General features: G+C 40.6%; 1 protein-coding gene across 2 annotated transcripts; it reads left to right on the top strand.

Annotated features, from left to right (window-relative positions):
- The first annotated feature begins 4,961 nt into the window (after nucleotides 1–4,961).
- CD2 (CD2 molecule) lies at nucleotides 4,962–20,892 on the top strand. Of its 2 annotated transcripts, XM_061629512.1 has the most exons (5): nucleotides 4,962–5,008; nucleotides 5,735–5,847; nucleotides 15,449–15,709; nucleotides 18,067–18,189; nucleotides 18,806–20,892. In XM_061629512.1, the coding sequence occupies exons 2-5, from the start codon at nucleotides 5,787–5,789 to the stop codon at nucleotides 18,985–18,987; spliced, it is 627 nt and encodes a 208-aa protein (XP_061485496.1). In that variant the 5' UTR covers nucleotides 4,962–5,008; nucleotides 5,735–5,786; the 3' UTR covers nucleotides 18,988–20,892. The 2 variants fall into 2 exon arrangements, with proteins under 2 accessions (XP_061485496.1, XP_061485495.1); XM_061629511.1 differs by lacking the exon at nucleotides 4,962–5,008 and having other exon boundaries at nucleotides 5,433–5,847.
- Nucleotides 20,893–21,929: the final 1,037 nt, after the last annotated feature.

Genomic DNA, 21,929 nt, shown 5'->3' with positions numbered 1-21,929 from the left:
CCACTTCCCTGTTGCTAGGCAACAGCTCACTCAGCAAACTTTTCACTCACAGCTGCATTTTCAGACCTGTCATTTCTTAAAATCTTACATATCTGTGAAAGAGCCACTGAGGCTATGGAATGGGTTAGGAGGTTACTGTCATGTGGGTATGTGTAATACAGCCAGGTGTGGCTGACTGACTTACTGGCCCATCTTGTGATTCAGCTAAGTGGTTGGTTTGTCAGCAGGAGCCTTGTGTGACATGCGTCACTGATCTACCCAAGCATCTTGTGGGTAAGCTTTAGATGTGGTCAGAAGTAGCTGGAGAAGAAGTAGACAAAGGAAGATAATTTCGATGAGAAGCATTGTCTTGGGCCAAAGAGGAGTCCCATCTGTGGCTTCTGGGTTTTTCAGGCAGGCAGGTGCCAAGTGCCTCCAGGTTGTCACTATTTTGTGGAAGAGATTCAAGCCCATGCTGGAAATTTAGGTTTGTGCAATTAAAATTGATCATGTGGCTGCAGCAGCTGTGGGTTCCTTGTCTCCCCCCCCCCCGAAGCCTCAAGCCCTTCTCCTGTGGTGTGTTAGCTGTGAGACCTGGCTTGGCCTTGGTTGCTGCGCCCTTGCATGAAGTAATGTGGCGGCAGCACCACATTCCGTCACACAATGGTACCATGTCAAAGACCAAACAAACACTCAGTTGGCACCTGCAGGAAGAGAACTTGAGAGGAGATGAAGCAAGGAGTGCTTGGCTGCACAGAGGTTGGTAGGGAACATCTATGTGGGGCTGTAGCAGCTGAGCGCTCTCCTGCTATTGCTGTTCAAGACTGGAACCCTTCAACCCTAATTTAACTATGTGCAGCCACCAACTGAACATCCCTGTGGGGCTCACCTGTAGACTCTGCTGAGTAGGGTCCCTCAGGCTTTGGCACCTAAATTGAGCCCGGACAGTGCCATTGGCTGCTGCCCTTATGGCCCAGGGATAGTGCCGCAGTTTCTGGCTTTGCAAGGGCCCTGTGTCTCAGATGAGTCATTGGATCTGCCGAAGCCAGTTTTTTTATATACATTTGAATAGTTTTGGCATCCCCTGGGCTTCCCCCACACAACAAAGGAATGTCTCATCTTCATTCATGCCTTCTGTACCTAAGAACCAATAGGATGTAAATCCAGGGAAATTGCTGCATTGACAGTAATAATCACCACCGAGGAAGTGGAATGGCTGTGAAAATGGCATGTGATGAAAGCACAGTGTGTGTGTAAAAGAAAAATGTTTCCTATTGATGCATGCCTGGTGTCCGAAAGAATTCAGGGCTAACAACAGTTAGTAAATCAGCTTGCCCCTGGAGAGTTTAGCACATTCACCCTGGCCAACCCTCGGGAGGAGCATGTGTCAGTGTTGGGTGTGGTGGAAAGTGGGTGTGACCAGAGATGGGCAGATATGTTGATTTTTGTTTCTCATTTTCCCAGTCTTGTACTCAGTTCTTCACATTTCCACATCAGTTTGGCAATTTTTTTTAAAGAAATCCGCTTGAAAATTCACCAGCATTTTAGTTTGAACTTCTCCTGACATACACATTTTCATTTGAAATTTTTCTTAATGTAAACATTTTTGCAAAGCAGTTTCCCCTAACATAATGCATTTTTGTATGTTATGCTCACTACTATATGTGTTTATACACACATGTTTCTCTAGTATATGCAGGTTTATACACATTCTTCGCTGGAGAACAGCATTGCAAAATTGGGAGAAGTGGGAATTTTGAGTAATTGATGTGTTTTGGTTCACGTATTGTTTTGAAAAGTGTGGATTTGGTAACTTCGCCTTTAAAAGCAAACTGAATCAAATTTCTCCGCCCCCTCTCAGTGTGATTACCTTGCATGCATACACAAAGGTGCACAGCCTCCCTCTTCAGCTGATTTATGCAAACTGGAAGGGGTAATTTGCATGGAGGACAGGGCTATCAATGGCTACTAGCCGTGATGGCTGTGCTGTGCCACCCTAGTCAGAGGCAGCATGCTTCTGAAAACCAGTTGCCAGAAGCCTCAGGAGGGGAGAGTGTTCTTGCACTCGGGTCCTGCTTGCGGGCTTCCCCCAGGCACCTGGTTGGCCACTGTGAGAACAGGATGCTGGACTAGATGGGCCACTGGCCTGATCCAGCAGGCTCTTCTTATGTTCTTATGTTCTTATCCCTATCAGAGTGCTGCCCTGGGTGGAGAGGTTAACCTTCACCTCCCATCATAGCACTGTGTCTATTTCAAAAAATATTTTGACACCATCAAAACAGGAGATTAAAGACATAGGGGTCCTTGTGAGAGAGGAGACCCTGGAGACTGGAACAGGGGTCCCTGTGAGAGAGGAGACCCTGGAGACTGGAACAGGGGTCCCTGTGAGAGAGGAGATCCCGGAGATTGGAACAAACGTGGAACAGGAACAAGATTTGGAGTCTATGGACTTTAGAAATAAAATCTATTGTTTGGAACTCAATGTTATCTCTGAAGAAATTAATGAAGATTCTAGAGATAAAGTTATCAATGGCATGGATAATCTTCTGGACTGGATTGATGTGATGGAGCCCAATATAGAGAAAATCTATGGAATTAACTGCAGCCATGTGACAATGGAAAAACTTTCAAGAGATGACCCAGTGTATTTTGAAAAAAAGAACAGAGATATGATTTTACAGCAGTATTTCAGCAACCTATTCAGAATGGATGGCAAGAAAATATTTGGGATAGAGGTAATTCCCATCAGACTCTTATTATATGACTATGGCTTTGACAGCAAGATTATTATGGAATACTGATAATGGAAGATTGGATACTGAAATTACTGGACTTAACAAGACTACTGAAGATGGAAGATGGAAAATGGAACTAATAGGGATAATAGAACAATGGCTACTGAAATTACTGAACCTAACAGATTCTGATGTGATGGATTAATTGAAATGTTTATTTTGACTATGGTTATGACAATAAGATTATCATAATTAGTAATGAGATGGATTAATCGATATGCTTATCTGGAAAAAAAAATTGATAGATATATTTCTTAAAGAATTGAAACCTCTCTTTGACTTTTTGTGGAAAGAATAAAGTAATGTTTATGAGATTTGATGATTAAGTAAGATAACTACTGGAGGAAAGTGATTTTATAATATGACTTAAGAGACAGGATTGTTATATATTATAGACTTATAACTGATTTGATCTTTGACAAATGGGAAGTCAATATTTTACTCTTTATTTTTTTTTCTTTTTTTTTTCTTTTTTTTTTTTTGTTTAACTATTTTTGATTTTGTTTTTTGTCTTTGAATGTTTTATGATTTCGTCTTGTATGTTTTATGAAAATCTGAATAAAAATTATTGAAAAAAAAAAAAAAACTGATGGGATCTTGCAGGGTCAGAAAAAATTGCTTGAACTCCTGAGTGAGGAATTAGCCACCCCAGGTTAGTTATATCAGATAAAAACTTAGAGGTATGAACCAGTGATCTTTGTTAGTTTTGCTGAACCTTTGGGAGAAAAACCCTATCAGTTTCAGTCAAGATACCAAACTTTAAAAAACAAACAAACCCCAAAGTCTTGAATAGCCCATTTAAAAAAATTATCATGCAACCTCAATGCAAGTGAAATTCTAATGGTATATATCAAGGTATGAGTAGCGATGTGAAGAATTCAAAACAGGGGGAGTTTATAATATGAACTCCATCAGTTTGAAAACATCCACCCCATTACAAGCTGATCTTAGATTCCTCTAAATATGGGCCCATTTTCACTGGTGGGTAGTGGCTCTGATGTCAGTGGGGCAGTGAAATCTGCTCTGGGTTTTAGTCTAAACTTTCAATGAACTATGCTAGGTGCTCAGGGTTTCTTTTTCTTTCTTCTTAAAAAACTTGAAAAGACTAAATTTTTTGAGCATTCTCCAGATAAGCTTGGAGAACATGAATGGTTTCCAAAGTAAGACAAAGCGGATCTGAGGGACAAGTTACATCTTTTTGTTAGAAGATCTACAATTTCACATTTGAATTCTTTGAGAACTCTTGGGTGGATGCTGACTTGTCAGTTTTTATTTTGTCTATTAAGCCTTAAACTTTATATTTCATCACCATTATTTGCTTCAATTTCCCAAACTTCCTTCTTGAAAATGTTACTTCAGGCGCAGGGATCCTCTACTGTGAAGACAGTTGTAAAAAATTCATTTAGGTTCTCTGCAGTCACCTTATCCTGCTTTAGCACTCCTTTGACTCCCTTGTCATCCAAGAGTCCAATTGCGTCCCTAGATGGTCTCCTGCTTTGAATGTATTTAAAGGATTTTTTGTTGTTGGTTTTTATGTTCTTAGCAATGTGCTCCCCAATTTTTTGTTTAGCATCCCTTATTGTCTTCTTTCATTTCTTTTGCCAGAATGTGTGTTCCTTTTTATTTTTCCACATTTGGACAAAAATTCCATTTTTTGAAGGAAGCCTTCTTTTCTCTGGTAGCTTTATTGACTCTGCTCATTAACCATGCTGGCATTCTTTCGGCCCTGGTGGTACCTTTCGTGATCTGCAGTATACACTCCAGTGAGCTTCTATTATTGTACTTTTAAACAACTCCCAAGCATTTTGGAATGATTTGACCCTCTGGACTTTGTCTTTCAACTTTCTTTTTACCAGTCCCCTCATTTTGGGAAGTTTCCTCTTTTGAAGTCAGATGTGATCATGCTGGATTTTCTTGGCAACTGGCAGTACAATTTGGAGGTACTGATTGATCTAGAATGATTAACAGATGCCCAAGAAACAGTTGTGGCAGGTAATGCCTTTTACCAGCTAACATTGGTGCACCAACTGCAATCCCTATCGGACAGAGGTAGCCTGATCACTATTGTTTGTGCAATGATAAGCTCTTGTTTGGGCAACTGCAATGCCTTGTACATGGGGCTTCCTTTGAACACGTCTCAGAAGCTACCAAAAAACAGCCACTAGATTGCTAACTGGGACCAGCTAAAGGGAACATATTCACAGCAACAGTGGCTATAAATTGCCTGTCTCCAGGTACCATTCAAAGTACTGGACATTGCTTGCTATAATTACCCCCTAAATAGCTTGGGACCTAGACCACCTTCTTTTGCACAAGCCTGGTTTTTTTTAGGTTTGGATCCTAAGTTAAGGTAACTTAAGGAACTTCACAGAATGAAAGTTTCCCAAACTTTCTCCTCCCAGTGGTGCTCTGTGCCCCATCCCATCCTACGTTGTTCAGGGGCGTGCCTCAACTCTCAAGAGAGGCTTTTTGGGGTCAGAGGTGGCTGCTGCGGGGAGAAGGAGATGTGAAAAAATTCTTCCTACGAACTACCTTCAGTGAACATATCTTACAATCTAAGCCACTACAACTATCCATTTGTGTGCTGCCTGCCCTTGAGGTTTTACTGAAGGTTGGGCTGTCGGTTAAGAAAAAGTAACATTCAAGTACCCAAAACTGTTCTTTAAAAGTTCAGGACTTTTGTGGGCATCCTTCCCATGATATCATTTTAAATTTACAATTCAGTTTTGTTCTGCACAAAACAAACTCATGGGTCTAGAAACTTGGAGATTTTGAGACAAAAGAGGGAAAGTCCAGTTGAGTACTTCTGCAACGTTTGTATGGTGATGAAAATGATAGCCACAAAATCAGCTCTATGCTACTCTTTTGTATGTGTTAGAGAAGAGGAACACTACAAGCGGTTTGGGAGCAGGTATGAGAAAGATCAGACACCTAACTAGATCTGTATGCTCTGTCAGTAGAATGCACCTCTCTTGCAACACGGTCCTGTAGACAAGAAACACAGCCTTGAAAATGAACTTGAGCACCATTTTCCTAATTATATCCCTGATGATTTTCTCCTTTGGCCTGAAAGGTGAGTTTGCAACTACTTCCTTCCTTGCCCCTCTCTCAAAGTGCCAGAATACTATTGCATTACTAGAATTTACAATCAGAGCAAATCTTTTGCTTCTAAGGAAGTTGAAAATGTGTCTGTGTAGATTATAATTTAACCCGCTGGGATTTGAATGTGTTTGAGTTTAGGAATGAAATGACTTTCTGCAGCATGGACGAGACTAAACGACAGCACTGCAACTGTGATTAAGCCACGGACATTCTAGAGATGGGAGCCTAGTATAGTGGTATTGTGAATAATTGTCTATACTACACACATATATTAGAGCAAATATCAGAGTTTTGCTAGAGGATCACTTTAACACCAATGTCATTTAATTCTCACCATACTGGGGATACTGAGCATAAACTACTGGGAATCTAGTTCCATTCCTTTCAATATGAAAAGGAATTTCCAAGTAGACTGTGCTCTGTTATACAGAAAGATAGATCAAAATTTAATGGATAATATGTCCTTCATCAAATAATTCCTTCTTTAGGCTAAGCAGTGGGTTTGAAGGGAACATTACATTTTCAGCTGGTGAGTTCGTAACTCAGGTATTACGGGTGAGCTTCTTCTGTGATTTATTAGAATTAAAATCAATAATCTTGAATTGGAATGAATATAGAGACAAGCTATAAGCGTGAGCATACTTTGGCTGCTTAACAGTGCAAACCTATGAATATCTACTCAGAATTACTTGGAGCTCACTGGGATTTACTTCCAGGTAAGTGTAAACAGGATTGTAGCCTAAATCATACTGAGGTCACTTAAGCAGTATAAGTCTGCAGGACAGCAGCCCATCTTTCAAAGGAATTTAGTTGGTTCTCAGCAAGAACGTACAGCAGCTTCTCTCCTTTCAAAAACCTGAATGAATTGCCAAAAAGAGGATGGGCACTAACTTTGCAAGAACTATGATTGCTTTACAACAAACCTGAAACAATAGCCACAAATTAAATGTGTTCAGGCCTTTTGAATTCACTGGAATGCATAAAAACTTGACTGTGCATTGAATTATAGCCATGGAGCACTTTTGGATCAAATACAAGGAATACCTGCTCAACGGTTTATAAAGAATGCTTTGTACCTGTTCTTTGGTTTGTGTGAAGCTTTCTGATATCATTAGAAAGATTCTTCTTGACTCTAGCACCTTTTATCATTCCATTTTTTCTCAGCCTCAACTTCCCCTCACAAAATGAAAGGCAATTGCTTCTTTACAATAAATTTCAAGTTCTTTGGATGGAAAGAGGAATTCAAATAATGTATATTCATAATGTTGCTGTAAAGTTTAGAGTACAATCCTATACCCCAGGCTTGCATTTAAGCACTAGCCTGGTAACTGTAGACAACCAAGAATTCCATACAGGTGGGCTGGCAGGCAAGGGATGGAGAGCTTAGTCTTTCCTCTGTACCCAGCGTAGAAATGAGGTGGACTATTGGAGGGATAGAGCTCTCTGTTCTTCCTCTGTCAACCTCCAGCATGCTAGTAAGTTCTTTTTTGTAGACTAGTAGCTTTTGTGGGCTTATTTACAAAGCTGCTATACTCACTTATATGAATATAAATCCTCCTAAACTTATTAGAAATTATTTCTGAGTAAATATAGTCATCCATTTAACTGGTAGATAAATAATCTAAGGCTTTAGTTAATTAATTGAGCAGAGTCAATAGTTAAGCATTAATTCTCAGTTTCTCTATAGTCCTTTTTTATATGAATGTGCTAATGTAACAGGAGATGAAAAAGAAAATATCCTGCTACTAGTGAATGTAGCTGAACTAAGAAAATCAATTGGTAGAATTGATAGGCCTGTTAATATAGCCAGCCCTTTTCTCTATAAGTTATAATTATGAATTGTGGCAATTGTTTGTATAATTCCACGAGGAACAATTCAGTGTAGTCTTCTAGCTCCAAATCTGATCTTCAGAAATAAACCCAAGGAGATTTTGAAACAAATAACTGAACTCGAGAAGGCGAACAATTATTGTGGGGGTGATTCTGCCAAACAAAAGCTAAATGCTTTCCATTCCTACATCTCCCTTATTTTGCTCTTTAAGAGGCTTTGTGGTGTTTTTTAATCAACTCCAAATGGTTCATAATTTAACTCCAAGATGTCTCTACTTTCCTCTAATCTAGGAGAACTAAATAGAATTGTTTATAAATTCCTTCATGTGAGGATTTAGACCCATGAATTTAGACTTTTCATAGTTTCCAGGAATTCTGAAGCCTCTCCATAAAGGTCCAATACTCTTTGCACCTCATTAAGGATTCATCAGGATTTGATGTGAAAACCAAGCTTGTGTTCCTTGGGATTTATGCAATCAAGGAATTTTAATCTGGTTTAAGATTTAAATCAGACTAGAAAGACTATGTTTTAGATAGGGATGAATGAATCGGACACTTCTGGTTTCTCTCTGTTTCTCATTTTTCCAGTCCTCAATTAAGTTCATATTTCTTCATCAGTTTGCTAACTGTTTTTCATCAGTATTTTAGTGTGAATTTTTCCTAATATGCACATTTTTGTGTGCAGGTATGCCTAATACGGTTTGTATTAAAATGCAAACTGAATAAAATTTCTTCCCCATTTGTAGGCTTGAAGCAGGAAATGCATACATTTTGTATAGGCGAAAAAATCCTTTGCACAGAGAAAAAAAGTCTTTTATATTTTTTCATAATAAAAACCTTTAAATTACAGCTGCATTTGCCATGATCCTCAGGGCTATGTAGCATATCTGTGTGCATACTTTGCTTTTGTTCATATTTTGTCCATTTTTAATCCATGGGTGCAGCTTGCTTAGTGGACAAGCAAACCTGTTTTAAATACACAGAGTGTAGCCACAAAAAATTCTTTTAATCCCCAAGGTGAATCAAAAGAAGATGCTAAAACTTATCTGAGGTTAAAACAAACAGCAGCAGCAGCAGCAGCAACAACAACATAAATTTCTGGCATACCATGCCATTGTGTGTTTGCACATTTCATGCATATACCTTAGTTTGCTAAACTCAGTAAAAAGTCCTACTGCGTATGTGCAAGCCAGTGTATGTTCTCTTGAAATGGGCCATCATCGGCAACTAAACTGGAAAACAATTTAAATCCAGGGTGTAAGCTTTTGAACCTAAGGGCACTTGCTTAGGAGAAGATTTCACTGTTTTCCCACTACAAAAGCATTATTAGATAAAAAGATCAGATATTCTTTGGCTTGGACTGCTGCTGTTTTCTGGAGAGAATTGGGTCTGGTAGAAGGAGCAAGGAAGACAAAAACTTGAACCTCTGAGGCCACGGAGAGGGCTACATTAGAGGACTGAACCACACCATACCACATAGCCAGTTTCCTGGTTCCCCAGGGCATGTTGGGCTCCCTGCATATTTGACAGACCCCATTTAAAGCACAATCACTTTACATTATAATGACTTTACGTTACAGATTTTTAATTGCCTTCTGTGCAGGAAGGATTGCACCTTTTGTAATTCATTTCTTTACACACCACACCCATTCTGTGGAATTAAGACTCCAGTCCTGAGATTGCATCTGTGCCACAACCATGAAAAAAGAAAAACCTGGCCACAGTTAATTCTTTAAGTTACACAGATATATGCTGCATATTATTAAGCATAGGCAGCATACACAGATCTATGCAGCATATTCTTAAGGAACAAAGCATTTAAAATGGAGCTGGAAAATCCTTTTTGGCCCACAGGCTACACTCCTTCTTGGCTAACTGTTTAGGGGTCACACAGGCCAGGAAACAACATACTTTCCCCCACACACACATACACCACACATATCACACACATAATCACACAGAGTACATACGTCACACACCCTCAGCCCCCCCCCCCCATGAAACAGGGCTGTAGTTCTTGTTTCTTTCCCCTCAGTTTCCTTTACTTCTTGGTTTAAGTTTTGCATATAGGGATGGCTATGAACATGTGTGTGACCTCCCTCTTCCATAATAAGCATGTGTGCTCAAAACAGACAGGAGGAAAACTGAGGCAACGGGGGCAAAAAATCCTGCTACTTGAGTCTCACATGGCCAAATCAAAATCTAATCTGGTAAATGGTCAAAAAACAGCCAGCATTTTGGGAAACTGGCTGATTGGCATTCCTGTTTGTGTCTGTCTGTCTGTGTGCTTGCATTTAGTTTGGCAAACCCTCACTGTGCCTGTGCAAGTTAATGAGTAAACATAAAAAGGCCCTGTGGATTTTGAACCTTTAAAAAATTATTTATTTATCAAAAGGATTTCTATATCACCCTCTCATAAAATATCAGGGTGGTGTACAACAATATAAAAACATTACAGGCTCCTCAAGACTGGTGTTTTATTGCAAGTGTATCCTGCAACATTCCAAAAAACATCCCTGTAGTGTATTGGCCCAGGCTTGCCATACCAGGAACTGCTGAGTCAGCCCCAGGCTGTGGCAGTTTCAGTTCCAGGCCTGCCTTACAAGCAGCACCATGCTGTGGGCCTTGTTCTCTGTATATAATTAGTTATAGTAAAGTTCTTGTTATTGTTAGATCCTCTGTGTGGCCTCTTCCTTCATGATACTTTCCAATCCCAATTCCAAAGAAAGGGGATCCCAGGGAATGCAGTAATTATCAAACTATTGCCTTAATATCCCATGCAAGTAATGTAATGCTCAAGATTCTACAACAAAGGCTCTCACCATATATGGAGTGAGAAATACCAGACGTCCAAGCTGGATTTAGAAAGGGAAGAGGTACCAGAGATCATATCGCAAACATACGTTGGATAATGGAACGGACCAAGGAATTTCAGAAGGAAATCACCCTGGGTCTTTGATTGTGTAGATCATGAAAAACTATGGAATGCTTTAAAAGAAATGGGGGTGCCACAACATCTGATTGTCCTGATGCGTAACCTATACTCTGGACAAGAGGCTACTGTAAGGACAGAATATGGTGAAACCGATTGGTTCCCCATCGGAAAGGTTGTGAGACAATGGTGCATTTTATCACCCTACCTGTTTAATCTATATGCTGAACATATACAGAAAACGAGATTGGACCAAGATGAAGGAGGTATGAAAATTGGAGGGAGAAATATCAATAATTTAAGATATGCAGAGATACCATACTCTTAGCAGAAACCAGTAATGATTTGAAATGAATGCTGATGAAAGTTAAAGAGGAAAGCACAAAAGCAGGACTACAGCTGAACATCAAGAAGACTAAAGTAATGACAACAGAAGATTTATGTAACTTTAAAGTTGACAACGATGACATTGAACTTGTTAAGAACTATCAATACCTTGGCACAGTCATTAACCAAAAGGGAGACAATAGTCAAGAAATCAGAAGAAGGCTAGGACTGGGGAGGGCAGCTATGAGAGAACTAGAAAAGGTGCTCAAATGCAAAGACGTATCACTGAACACTAAAGTTAGGATCATTCAGATCATGGTATTCCCAGTCCCTATGTATGGATGTGAAAGTTGGACAGTGAAAAAAGTGGATAAGAGAAAAATCAACTCATTTGAAATGTGGTGTTGGAGGAGAGCGTTGCGCATACCATGGACTGCGAAAAAGACAAATAATTGGGTGTTAGAATAAATTAAACCAGAACTGTCACTAGAAGCTAAAATGATGAAACTGAGGTTATCATACTGTGGACACATAATGAGAAGACATGATTCACTAGAAAAGATAATAATGCTGGGAGAAACAAGGGAGTAGAAAAAGAGGAAGGCCAAACAGGAGATGGACTGATTCCATAAAGGAAGCCACAGACCTGAACTTACAAGATCTGAACAGGGTGGTTCATGACAGACACTATTGGAGGTCACTGATTCATAGGGTCGCCATAAGTCATAATCAGCTTGAAGGCACATAACAACAACAACAATCCTACAACATATTATTGACACAATAATAGTGTATTTATTCTGCTTTTGTTTGTTATGTGATGCTTCCCCAATGCTACCACATTATTGCTATCTAGAGGGACCATAGTGCAACAAAAGCAGAAAAAGTAGGATTGCATATGACCAGCCTGATAGCATCATGAGCACAAGTCATCATGAACGCACAGCAAAAAGGATGCCTGTAGGGGCCCTAAGAAAACCATTAAAAGCAATACGTAACAATCATGAATATGACTGGGCTACTATAGTTTGTTAAGGATATTGGGAACTGTCAGCCCCCTTAACAAATTCCAGCTCCCAGGATTCTTTGCGGGAAGCCATGACTGTTAAAGTGGTATAACAGTGCTTCAAAAAGTCTGGCCTGCTATAAAGCAGCTTCCTATGTTTCTAACACAAGTATACTGTATAGTATATGAATGCAGAAGTGTCACAGATATCTATTGGATAATGTCTGTGCCTCGCTACTGTTTGTCTCGTTGAAGGGTGTTCAGTTTTTCTAGAGTCCATATCTGCCCTAATTTCTTTCTTTCTCCTAAAGTGAAAGCTGTTAAACCCTGCAGCAATACCGTTCCCCCTTCATCTGTTTTATGAAATGGGATTAGGGTTGTCAGGACTTTGTTTTTCTCCTGGAGGCTCTGGTTTTTGGGGGTCCTCTCTGGGTCTCCGGGTGAGTCACCTTAATCTCTAGACGCTTAGCTTTCATTTTTTAAAAAATTAAGTTTCTAGGTTGTCTGGTTCAAAAGATATAAACCAAAATGTCAGCCCTTCCCCAACTTCCGTTAGTGCCACCTGCTCTTAATTCCTGCTCTTTCAGGTTTTTAGCCAATAACTGAAGTCAGGGTTGTGATTGACAAGATTTGTTGTGCCGCCCTCCAGGCAATACCTAAATCCCATTTCAAGTTCTGAGAACAGTTTCCTTTTCCTGAATGTCTCACTTTCAGCACCATCAAGTGCACTTTTTCTGCACAGGACTGGGACTTGTTTCTGAGTAAACATGCATAGGATTGCACTACAACAGAAGATCACAGCAGGATCTTGGTGGGCATACACAGTAAACAATTTTAGTTATGATTATAATAAAAGTGTGTATGCAGTTTTTTTTAATTACTTGCAAAAATGGCATATACATTTTATCTTTCAATTAATTTTTGAACAGAAGTTTTAAAAAGTGTACATGCTGCAATGTTATACTTTTCTCATTAAGGAGTCAGACAAGTTTAAATTTTACTGGACTGTTGAAGAGGGCAGTTTATTTATCTTATTCATAACCTGTTTTGAAACCCTTCCCAATATGAAGCTTTTCTGGGAGTAAAGCTGCAATGCTAATTCCACATACCTGGGAGCTAACCCCACTGATTTCAGTAGGACTTACTTTTGAGTAGAAAAGGTTAGAATTGTGCTAAAAATCAATGGGACTTTTGAGTGAATATAGAAAAGGATTGTGTTATAAATCTTTCTCTCCCCCTCCAATCCTTTTTAAGCAGTTAGGAAAGGCTTACTTAGGTGTCATTGCTTTTATTTGGCAGGAAACTAATACTTTAAAAAACTGTTCTTCAATGGCCAACTGTTTTTGATAATAAACTATTATATGGGGAGTATGTATTTTTACATCTCCAGTGTGAGTGTATATGGAATATTTCCAACAACCTTGAGAGGTAGGGTTGGAAACCAAGGCAGCTCACAACAAGAAATAAAGCCATTTAAAATCCAATAACCATAAAACAAGTATAAAACAGTTGCAAAACAGCTTAAAGTGGCATGATTCTGAATTTTGGATTGGGGGAGTGAAGTTCCTTATCACTGTGCATGCTTACCTGTTTGAGTAAGCCCCATTGAATACATTCAGACTTGCTTGTGAATAAACATGTATAGGATTGTACCATAAATATATTTACAGATTATGTAAATAATAAACATCTTTGACATTCATGTTTATGTAAATATTTATACTATGTCTTGATATGTATCTGATTTTACACTATGGTTGTACATTATGATTTCCTCTATATTTTAAGTGTTTCCTTCTTCCTTGGGGTGGTCATGGTCCCCCTCTGTTGTTTTCACCCTGAGGGGCAGATTAGGCTGAGAGATCGTACATAGCCCATGGTCACCCAGTAAACTTTGTAGCTGATTTCTATTTTAAAATTCAATTAAAATGATTTATATGCAGGCAAAGTTTATGAAGTAATGCAGATCCACACAATACATTTAAAGCACATCCAACTCGCATTTAAAGTGCATGACTTTCCCAAAAGAATCCTGGCAAGTGTAGTTTCCTCCTCACACCACCCTTAACAAATTACAGTTCCCCTGATTCTGTGGTGGGATTCATGTGCTTTAAATGTGTGTTGAATGTGCTTAAATGAATGGTGTGGACCTGCCCTATGTATGCTTAATGACATCACTAGGGCCTGTCTCATTACATCAGTAGGGCTCTCCCCCATTATATCACTAGGGCCCGCCCCTGAAATCTCAGAGTTTGGGATGCTTCTGATCTGGCAACTCTAGATGGGATACTACTCTGCTTACAGTGCAATGTTATACATGTCTATTCAAAGGTGAGTTTTACTGAGTTCAGCGGGCATAGGACTGAGGCTAGTCTGAATAATGCAAATGATAAAATATAGGGTTAAAAAAAAACCACCAGAAGAAATCTTCAGACTGTTTGTTTGTGAAGCCAAGGGCAACCTTAGTAGAGTGTCTAAAATGTTTTAAGCAATTTACATTTTCTTCTCCTTTTATCCTACAGCAGAGATGCAGAGCCTGTGTCCCCTCTTCCAGATGTTGTTCTACTCCAGCTTCCATTAGCCCCAGACAGCAAGGTGAATGGTCAAGGATAATGGGAACTCTAGTCCAACAACTGGAACTGAGGAAGGCCTCAGATTCTTTGGCTGGAAACACACTTACTGTTTTGCCAGTTTCAGTGTGTCTCCACCTTTCTTTTCTGAAAACGGGGGCACACAATGCGAGTCAAACCCCACCCCTTTTACTGTAAAACCTCGTGGAATCAACAGGAATGTGTTTTCTTTAAAATTAGCTTCAAAGAGATTTCATGCTTGATGGACAGATGAACCCATTCCCCCTCCAGTTGTGGCCAATGGAAACACTTTGCTGTAGGCGACTAGGGTGCTCACAGCCTTCATCTCTGCTTTAGATTCATGAGATAAGTAGAAGTGACCGAAAGTATCCATTTTAATCTTTCTGTCAAAGGTAGAAATTTTGTAAGGCAAATATCCATTTACCTTTCAACAGATCATTCCTTTTAAAAAACAGCAATACCCATATACATAAACTAGTATGTACTTGCAGAAAAGCCTTCTATAGTTTCTCCTGAAAAGAAATGCTCTATTACAGATCTACAAGGAAGAAGAAACTATTCCAAAGATAGGATTATAAAGTCTATATAATAAAATCTGAACAAGAATGCATTGATTTTGATTTTTACTGTTACATCAAATCCTAAATTTTATTTTCGTTTGCCTATATGTTTGTTTTATGCTTAGCTATTTTCTTGATTTCCCCCTTACATAGCAGAATACCTGTTTCTTCTGTATTCATTAGCTTGTGGTTTGGTAAACTGAGTATCATTTTAAGACAGGATTACCTTAAGTTTCTTTATGCAATCCTGGGGATTCTCCCAGGTGTTTTTCAGTGATGAAGTGTTTAACTGAAGTAACTCTCAGAGCCTGTACCATCTCTTTCAGAACCCCTGTCTCAGCCACAACTCATTGAAACTTGTTCCAACAAAACACTGATCTGTGAGGTGAAATCTGGTAAAAACCAAAATATCAAATTCAACATGTTTGAAAATGACAAGGAATTGACAAATTTCCAACATGTCTATAGCAATGGAATATGGAGGGTGACACTCCGAGAAAGAAAACTTTTGGGGAAATTCAGCTGCAAGGTGGACAATGGTGTCAGCAAACAACAGACTGAAAAACAAATCAACTGTTCAGAATCAGGTATACAGCCATACTGCTAAAACATCTCTTAATTGTAGTTGTGAATGCATTACTTTCTCCTAACCTGAATAGCTGTATTTGTGTTGAAGGGAATAAGATCTTATCAAGACTCTGGTTTAACCCCAACAGCCCTGTTTTAAATTGTTTCTGATCTCATAAATAGTTTCTGTATATGTACTCTACAGCATATTATTACTGTTACATTTATGTCCCACCTTTGCTCCAAGGAGCTCAGGATGGCTTACATGGTTTCCCCCCTTCTCCTCTTTTATTCTCACAATAACCCTGTGAGATAGAGTAGGGTGAGAGATTGTGACTGGCCCAAGATCACCCAGTTGCGAGTGAAGGGGCGAAATAAGACAAGGACACATCAGCTTGGGTTGAACAAGGGCCACTTTATTAAACTATACAAAAACACCTTTTAAAGTGACCTGCAGAGGAAAACCTAGGTGCGGAACTATCTATAAGCAAGCATCTTGCCATACAACTCACGGGCGACCAGCCCCTGCTTGGGACAAGGGCAAGCCCCATCTGCTTACCCCTTCCGCCAGCCACACCCAGTAGGTGAGTAGGGGGGCCTTCTCAGGTCACCACCCACCCGGGGCTGCACAACCCTCGGGTGGATGAGTTAAGTTGGCCCCAAAAGCAGCCCATATCCTGCCCTCAAGCCGCAAAGCTCTGACAGACAGGCCTCTGGAACCGCCAATCACCTCCAAAGGTGCCTAAGGGGGCCACCAAGCTGTCTTTACCTATTTCCCTTTCTGCATCTTCCCACACCAGTGCCCCAATTATAAACTGCCCTCCTAGGGCAATTAAACTTCGACCATAACAAAATAGCCAAATTAGCCAAATTCACCTATTAATCACAACGCCCCCTAACCCGATTCCATCCCACTCTCACAGTGTGGAGTAGGCAAAAAACCTGCCCGTCAAACAAGGGTGGGCAGGGTAAAAATTCCTACTCGGTCCTGAAGCGACCACTGAACACACTATAAGAGAGGGAGGGCAGGGTGGGCATCGCTCGCTGAAAGAGGAGGTAGGAGGGGCGGCCTGGCCTTAAATAGGCCCATGGCCCCTCCCCTCCCTGCCGCACGTCACGCACACATAACGCTGCGACACACAATGTTGCCCTTAATGAAGTTGGCCGCGGCAGCATCGCTCCCTCCTCGCATCTATGCCCCGCTTATCCATGCAGCGCAGGTCAGTGGGGCTTCATAAAGCTTCCATGGCTGAGTGAGGATTTGTACCCTGGTCTCCCACATCCTAGGTCTACTCTCTAACCACTACACCACACTGGCTGTACATCACACTAGCAAAAGTAGTAGCAGAACTGAAGGGTACAGTACCAAGATGCTATTTTTGTGGAGTATCACCATTCGGGTCACACTGAATCAAATTTCTCCCCATCCCTAGCTCTTGAGAAAAGTTATGGTTTGGTTTCCTACCTGACCTTTTGCCAAGCGTTATTGTGCTTCTCCTTCACCCCCATTCCATACAGTACAGTCTGCAACCTGATACAGGAAATGCACAATATACTGTAGCTCTAAAGAAACTGTCCAGAACAAAATAAATCAAGAAGTAATACAGAGGTTCAAGAAAGGGAGGAAAGTAGATCAATCATAATAACCCAGAGAATCCTTAGAAATGATTCATATATGATGTGGAGGCAACATCTGCAAGCAACAGCATTAAGCTGCTACATGTCCATGGTTGCATTTATTGTGAAGATATGCATGCATTTGTATGGATAAATGCATTAATTGCACTTATTATGATTGCAGCAGAAATTCTTTAAACTTGTTAACTTATGTTACAGGGTGCTTAATCTGTACAATGCTTTTTTCTATGTGATTTAATTAGTCAATGGCTGCAATATCAAGTGGATGGCTTGTGTTTGTGAAACAGGCATCACAGTTCAAACATCAACTCGGTTCAAATACTACAGAGCCGTCTCTCTCCGATACCACCTCAGACACAAGACTTGTCTATGGAAACGGTTCACACATTGAACTTTGAGTCATTAAATGATAAGTCATCATGAGATTGGCATATCAAATTATGCATGTCCATGTGTAAAATCAGGTCTCACATTGGCCAGAAGCACTAGGGACTTTTACTGGAGGATCAGCTTCCTCAGTATGTTCATCGTTTTTAAGATCTCACTTCAGCCTGTTTCGTTTTTCAGGTTTCTATTGATGAGAATATCTGATTAATAGTGGTACTTCTGAATTTTGGGGTGATACAGAAACTGTCTACAGATTAGGACTATTCTTATGTAGTCATCCATGTTGTGTCATCTATCTAAATATGTATAATATATAGTTGTTGCTTCTCCTTGTAATGTGTCCATGTCTTAGCCTTTCATAGAAGAGATATGTTTGTCATCCTGTGCATTGGAGGAGGTGCAGTCTTCATCATTGCTCTTGCTCTGCTTATTTACTGCATCAGAAAGAAGAGAAGAGAAAGACGAGAAGTGGAAGGTAAGCCCAGTTGACTTTGCTGCCTGAGCACCTAAAATCTAATTATCATTCCCTTGTTAACAACTAAATATCTTAGAGCTGTCAATGCTTTATGAAATTGTGTTGTCTTGTAAATGTACTAATCTTCAATACAGGCAAGCTAAATGCATATAGCTACCTAGCAGGTAGCCTCTTACATCTCTTCTTCTCCATCTACACAGCTCATCCTATGCTGTTTCACCCTTGCCTACCTCCTACACTGTGCCCATTCCAGAGCTTGGAAAAGTTACTTTTTAAAACTATAACTCCCATCAGCCTCAGCCAGCATGGCCACTGGATTGGGCTGATGGGAGTTGTAGTTCAAAAAAGTAACTTTGCCAAGCTCTGGCCCATTCTACATGTGACTTCTAGACAATGGCCATACCATTTCCAACCAGAAGTACCTGGACTCACAGAGTCGGGGACTTGGGATCCCATCGGGCAAAATGTGATGCAACTCACATTTTGGTAAACAGTAAGCTTTAGTTTATAAATGCTAAATATTATTATGATGGTGCTGAGAAGTTCACCATCAGTAATGCAGCTGCATTGCTGCTCTTAAGTCCTGTTTGGTCAGAGTCTTTTGTCCTTATTGCAGCTCAGGAAAGAGCACTGCTGCATGCCCGGATTGTGGATGATGAGTTGAAAAATCGGAAACTTCCTCAGCCTCCAATTAATGCTGTCCCAGACCAGCCACACCACCACCAAATGCCGCCTCCGCCTCCATCTGAACTGCAACAACAGGCTAGACCTCCTCTGCCCAGGCCCAGGCCTCATTAGAAACCACCATGACACATGACAGAAAAACCATAAACATTCAAGTGTCCCACTTCCTATACTTGTGCAACATTTGATAGGCAATTATAAATTGCCCAGCCCTGAAATATGATTTCTGCAAAGCAACTGTGCTGAAGATCAGTGTATATTCAGTGTCTTAAGGAGATACCCAATGAAAGATGTGAAGACAACAGCCGCAGTCCATTCTTACCTTGAGAGATTAAAAACTATCATATATGGCCACTGAGCTCTGAAAGCGGCTTCCTCTTTTGCTACCTGGATTTTATCTTCCTTTGCTACCTTCTACTCTGACATATTATGCCTGCTCTGCTACCTCCACACCATCCTCTTTGCCATTCCTTGAAAGAGGGAAGAATCTGTCAGTTTTCCAGCTTCAAAGCTACTTCATTCACAGTGCCTGTTGCACAATGCAGCATCTGAGAAGGGATGGGCTTGCACAGTCTTAGGGCAAGGAAGGGGAAATCTGACCCGTTTCCACCAGATTTTTTTTTTCTTTTCAGAATAAAGCAGCAACCTTCTATGTGTCTCCTCACGGTGTACTCCTTAGTGATTTCCTACTCTTCTTTTTTCTCTTATTCCTATTTCATTTGACTATCTAAAGCGCAACATTTCTGTCACCAGGTGTAATCCATTGCAGCAAACTGAAGCGCACAATTAGATGCTTGTGGCCACAAGCTTTAAGCACATTTTCTTAAGTCCATCTTATTATTAATGGACAATGTGAAATAGTGATCAGTGTTGGACTAGGAGCTGGGAGACCAGATTTCAAGTCCCAACTTGGTTGTAAAGCTCACTGGGTGACCTTGGGTCAGTCACCAACTCTCAGCTTAACCTATCTCACAGGGTTGTGAGGATAATATGAAGAGGAGAGTACCTGTGCATGCCATCTTGAGATCCTTGGAAAAAAGGGTGGGATATAAATGCAACAATAAATAAATAAATAAATAAATAAATAAATAAATACATACATGCATACATACATGCATACATACATGCATACATACATACATACATACTTTCAGAGTAAACAGGATCAAATCACATAAAAGTCACATTGGTTTCACTAGGATCATGACTCATTATACAGCCATGACAGTGGCTGTATACTATAGCCAGTGTGGATTTTTCACATTCCGCAATGTTAAATTGAAAATACCCCCCTTCCCATTCTGATGCTTCCCATAAGCTCATTTGAAAACAAAACCATACAAAACGTATAGTCCTGAACTCAGAAACGCTTGCTTAACAACCCTCTAAATTTTCATGGTGATACACAAAACAGTCAGAGAGAATTGAGAGTTCAAAGTCTAAAAAGAGAGAGAAAAACCCCAGATCCCTTTTGGGATTTTTCTGTCAGAGTTCTCATAATCTGTTGAAATTCATTAAAAATCAGTCATGTTCACAGAGTACCTGTGATCCTGATACTGACCTTGCCCCATACTCTGACCTTCATGCAGCTCTGTGAGGGGAACAGGGCATCTCCTAGCAACTCTGAACACCCTTCACTAACTAAACTTCCCAGGATTCTTTGGGAGAAGCCATGACTGTCTGAAGTGAAATAACAGTCTGGTGTGAATGTGGCCAGGGACAGCTTTGGTTTAAATTTGAGTGGGAGGCTACATGTGTCTGCTGTAGAATAAAAAGGTGGGGGAAATGCTGAAAAGCAATGATACTGTTCACAATGTTTTCCTTTTGGAAAGGAAAGGGGCTTCCCCTCTGCCCAGTGCCCACCCATCCAATCTCCTTCCTCTTCCTCTCCCAGGTCAGCTTTACCTATCTTAAGCATGATTGCAAGGGAGTAAATACCACTGAACTCAATAAGCATGCATATGATAAAATCTCCCCTCCCCTCCCCTTCCTTTGCCTCTCCTCCTCCAATCCCCTTCTTCCCCCTCCCCCTCCTTCTGCTCCCCTCTCCCCTCCCTTTTTCCTTCCCTCTCCCCTCCCCCTCCTCCACCCCCATGGTCAGTTTTACCTATCTTAACTATGATTGCATAGGAGTAAATCCCATTGAACTCAATAAGCATGCAAATGATCAGACCTGCCTTTCCTTTCTTTCCCCTTTCCTCTCCCTCCCTCCCTCCTCTCCTCCCCTCTTCTTTCTTCCTCTTCCATACCCACTCCAGCTCTCCCTCCCTCCCTCCTGGTCAGTTTTACCTATCCTAAGCATGATTACATGGGAGTACATCCCAATGAACTCAATAAACATGCAAATGATCAAACCTGCCCTTCTCCTCCCTTCCCCCTCCTGCCTGCTCCCATCCTCCTCCTCCTTCCCTCTGCCCTCCCTCCCTCCTCTGCCTCCTCCCCTCCCCATCCTCTGTGGTCAGTTTCACCTATCCTAAGCATGATTGCACAGGAGTAAATCCCATTGAACTCAATAAGCATGCAAATGATCAATGCATTCTCAGCAAACTTGCACAGGATCCCTTTTTTTACCTCCCAGATTAAAAAGCAGAGAAATTCACTGATAGGCAAAAGTTTTGCTGTTTAAGAACATACCTATAGCCCACAGATATTTCTATCAAACTTTAAAAAGCAGGGAAATTGGGCAGCTATAGTGAATGCACCAGGGGAGCAGGAGACCTGACCTCATCTCTGAGATATTGGACTGCCCTACAAATTTGTCAAAAAGCAAACACCATTTGGATTGGTCTTTCACAGTCCAATCCATTTCCTGTGTAGCTTGGAAGAATTTGGTAACGTGCCTCTGAGCATATGGTGAGTGGTGGCAACACCTGCAATCAGCCCAAATAATACAATTAGTGAATTGTAGCAAAAGCTTTCGCAACAGAGTAAACTTGGTCCATGAAAGCTTATGCCCCAATATACCTGTTAATCTTTAAACTCCCATAATGCTCTTTGTTGTACTTGCTGCAACAGAATAAGAAGGCTACCCTTCCACAAAGTACAGTACTTTGTGG

This window comes from Rhineura floridana, chromosome 5 (genome assembly GCF_030035675.1).
Source record: "Rhineura floridana isolate rRhiFlo1 chromosome 5, rRhiFlo1.hap2, whole genome shotgun sequence".
NCBI lineage: Eukaryota > Metazoa > Chordata > Lepidosauria > Squamata > Rhineuridae > Rhineura > Rhineura floridana.
This window is presented reverse-complemented; position numbering and strand designations above follow the sequence as displayed.

Coding starts and splice junctions, on each gene's coding strand:
- CD2 (XM_061629512.1), top strand. CDS start 5,787: ATGAACTTGAGCACCATTTTCCTAATTATATCCCTGATGATTTTCTCC. Junction 5,848..15,448: donor TTTCTCCTTTGGCCTGAAAG/GTGAGTTTGCAA, acceptor CATCTCTTTCAG/AACCCCTGTCTCAGCCACAA. Junction 15,710..18,066: donor AATCAACTGTTCAGAATCAG/GTATACAGCCAT, acceptor TCCATGTCTTAG/CCTTTCATAGAAGAGATATG.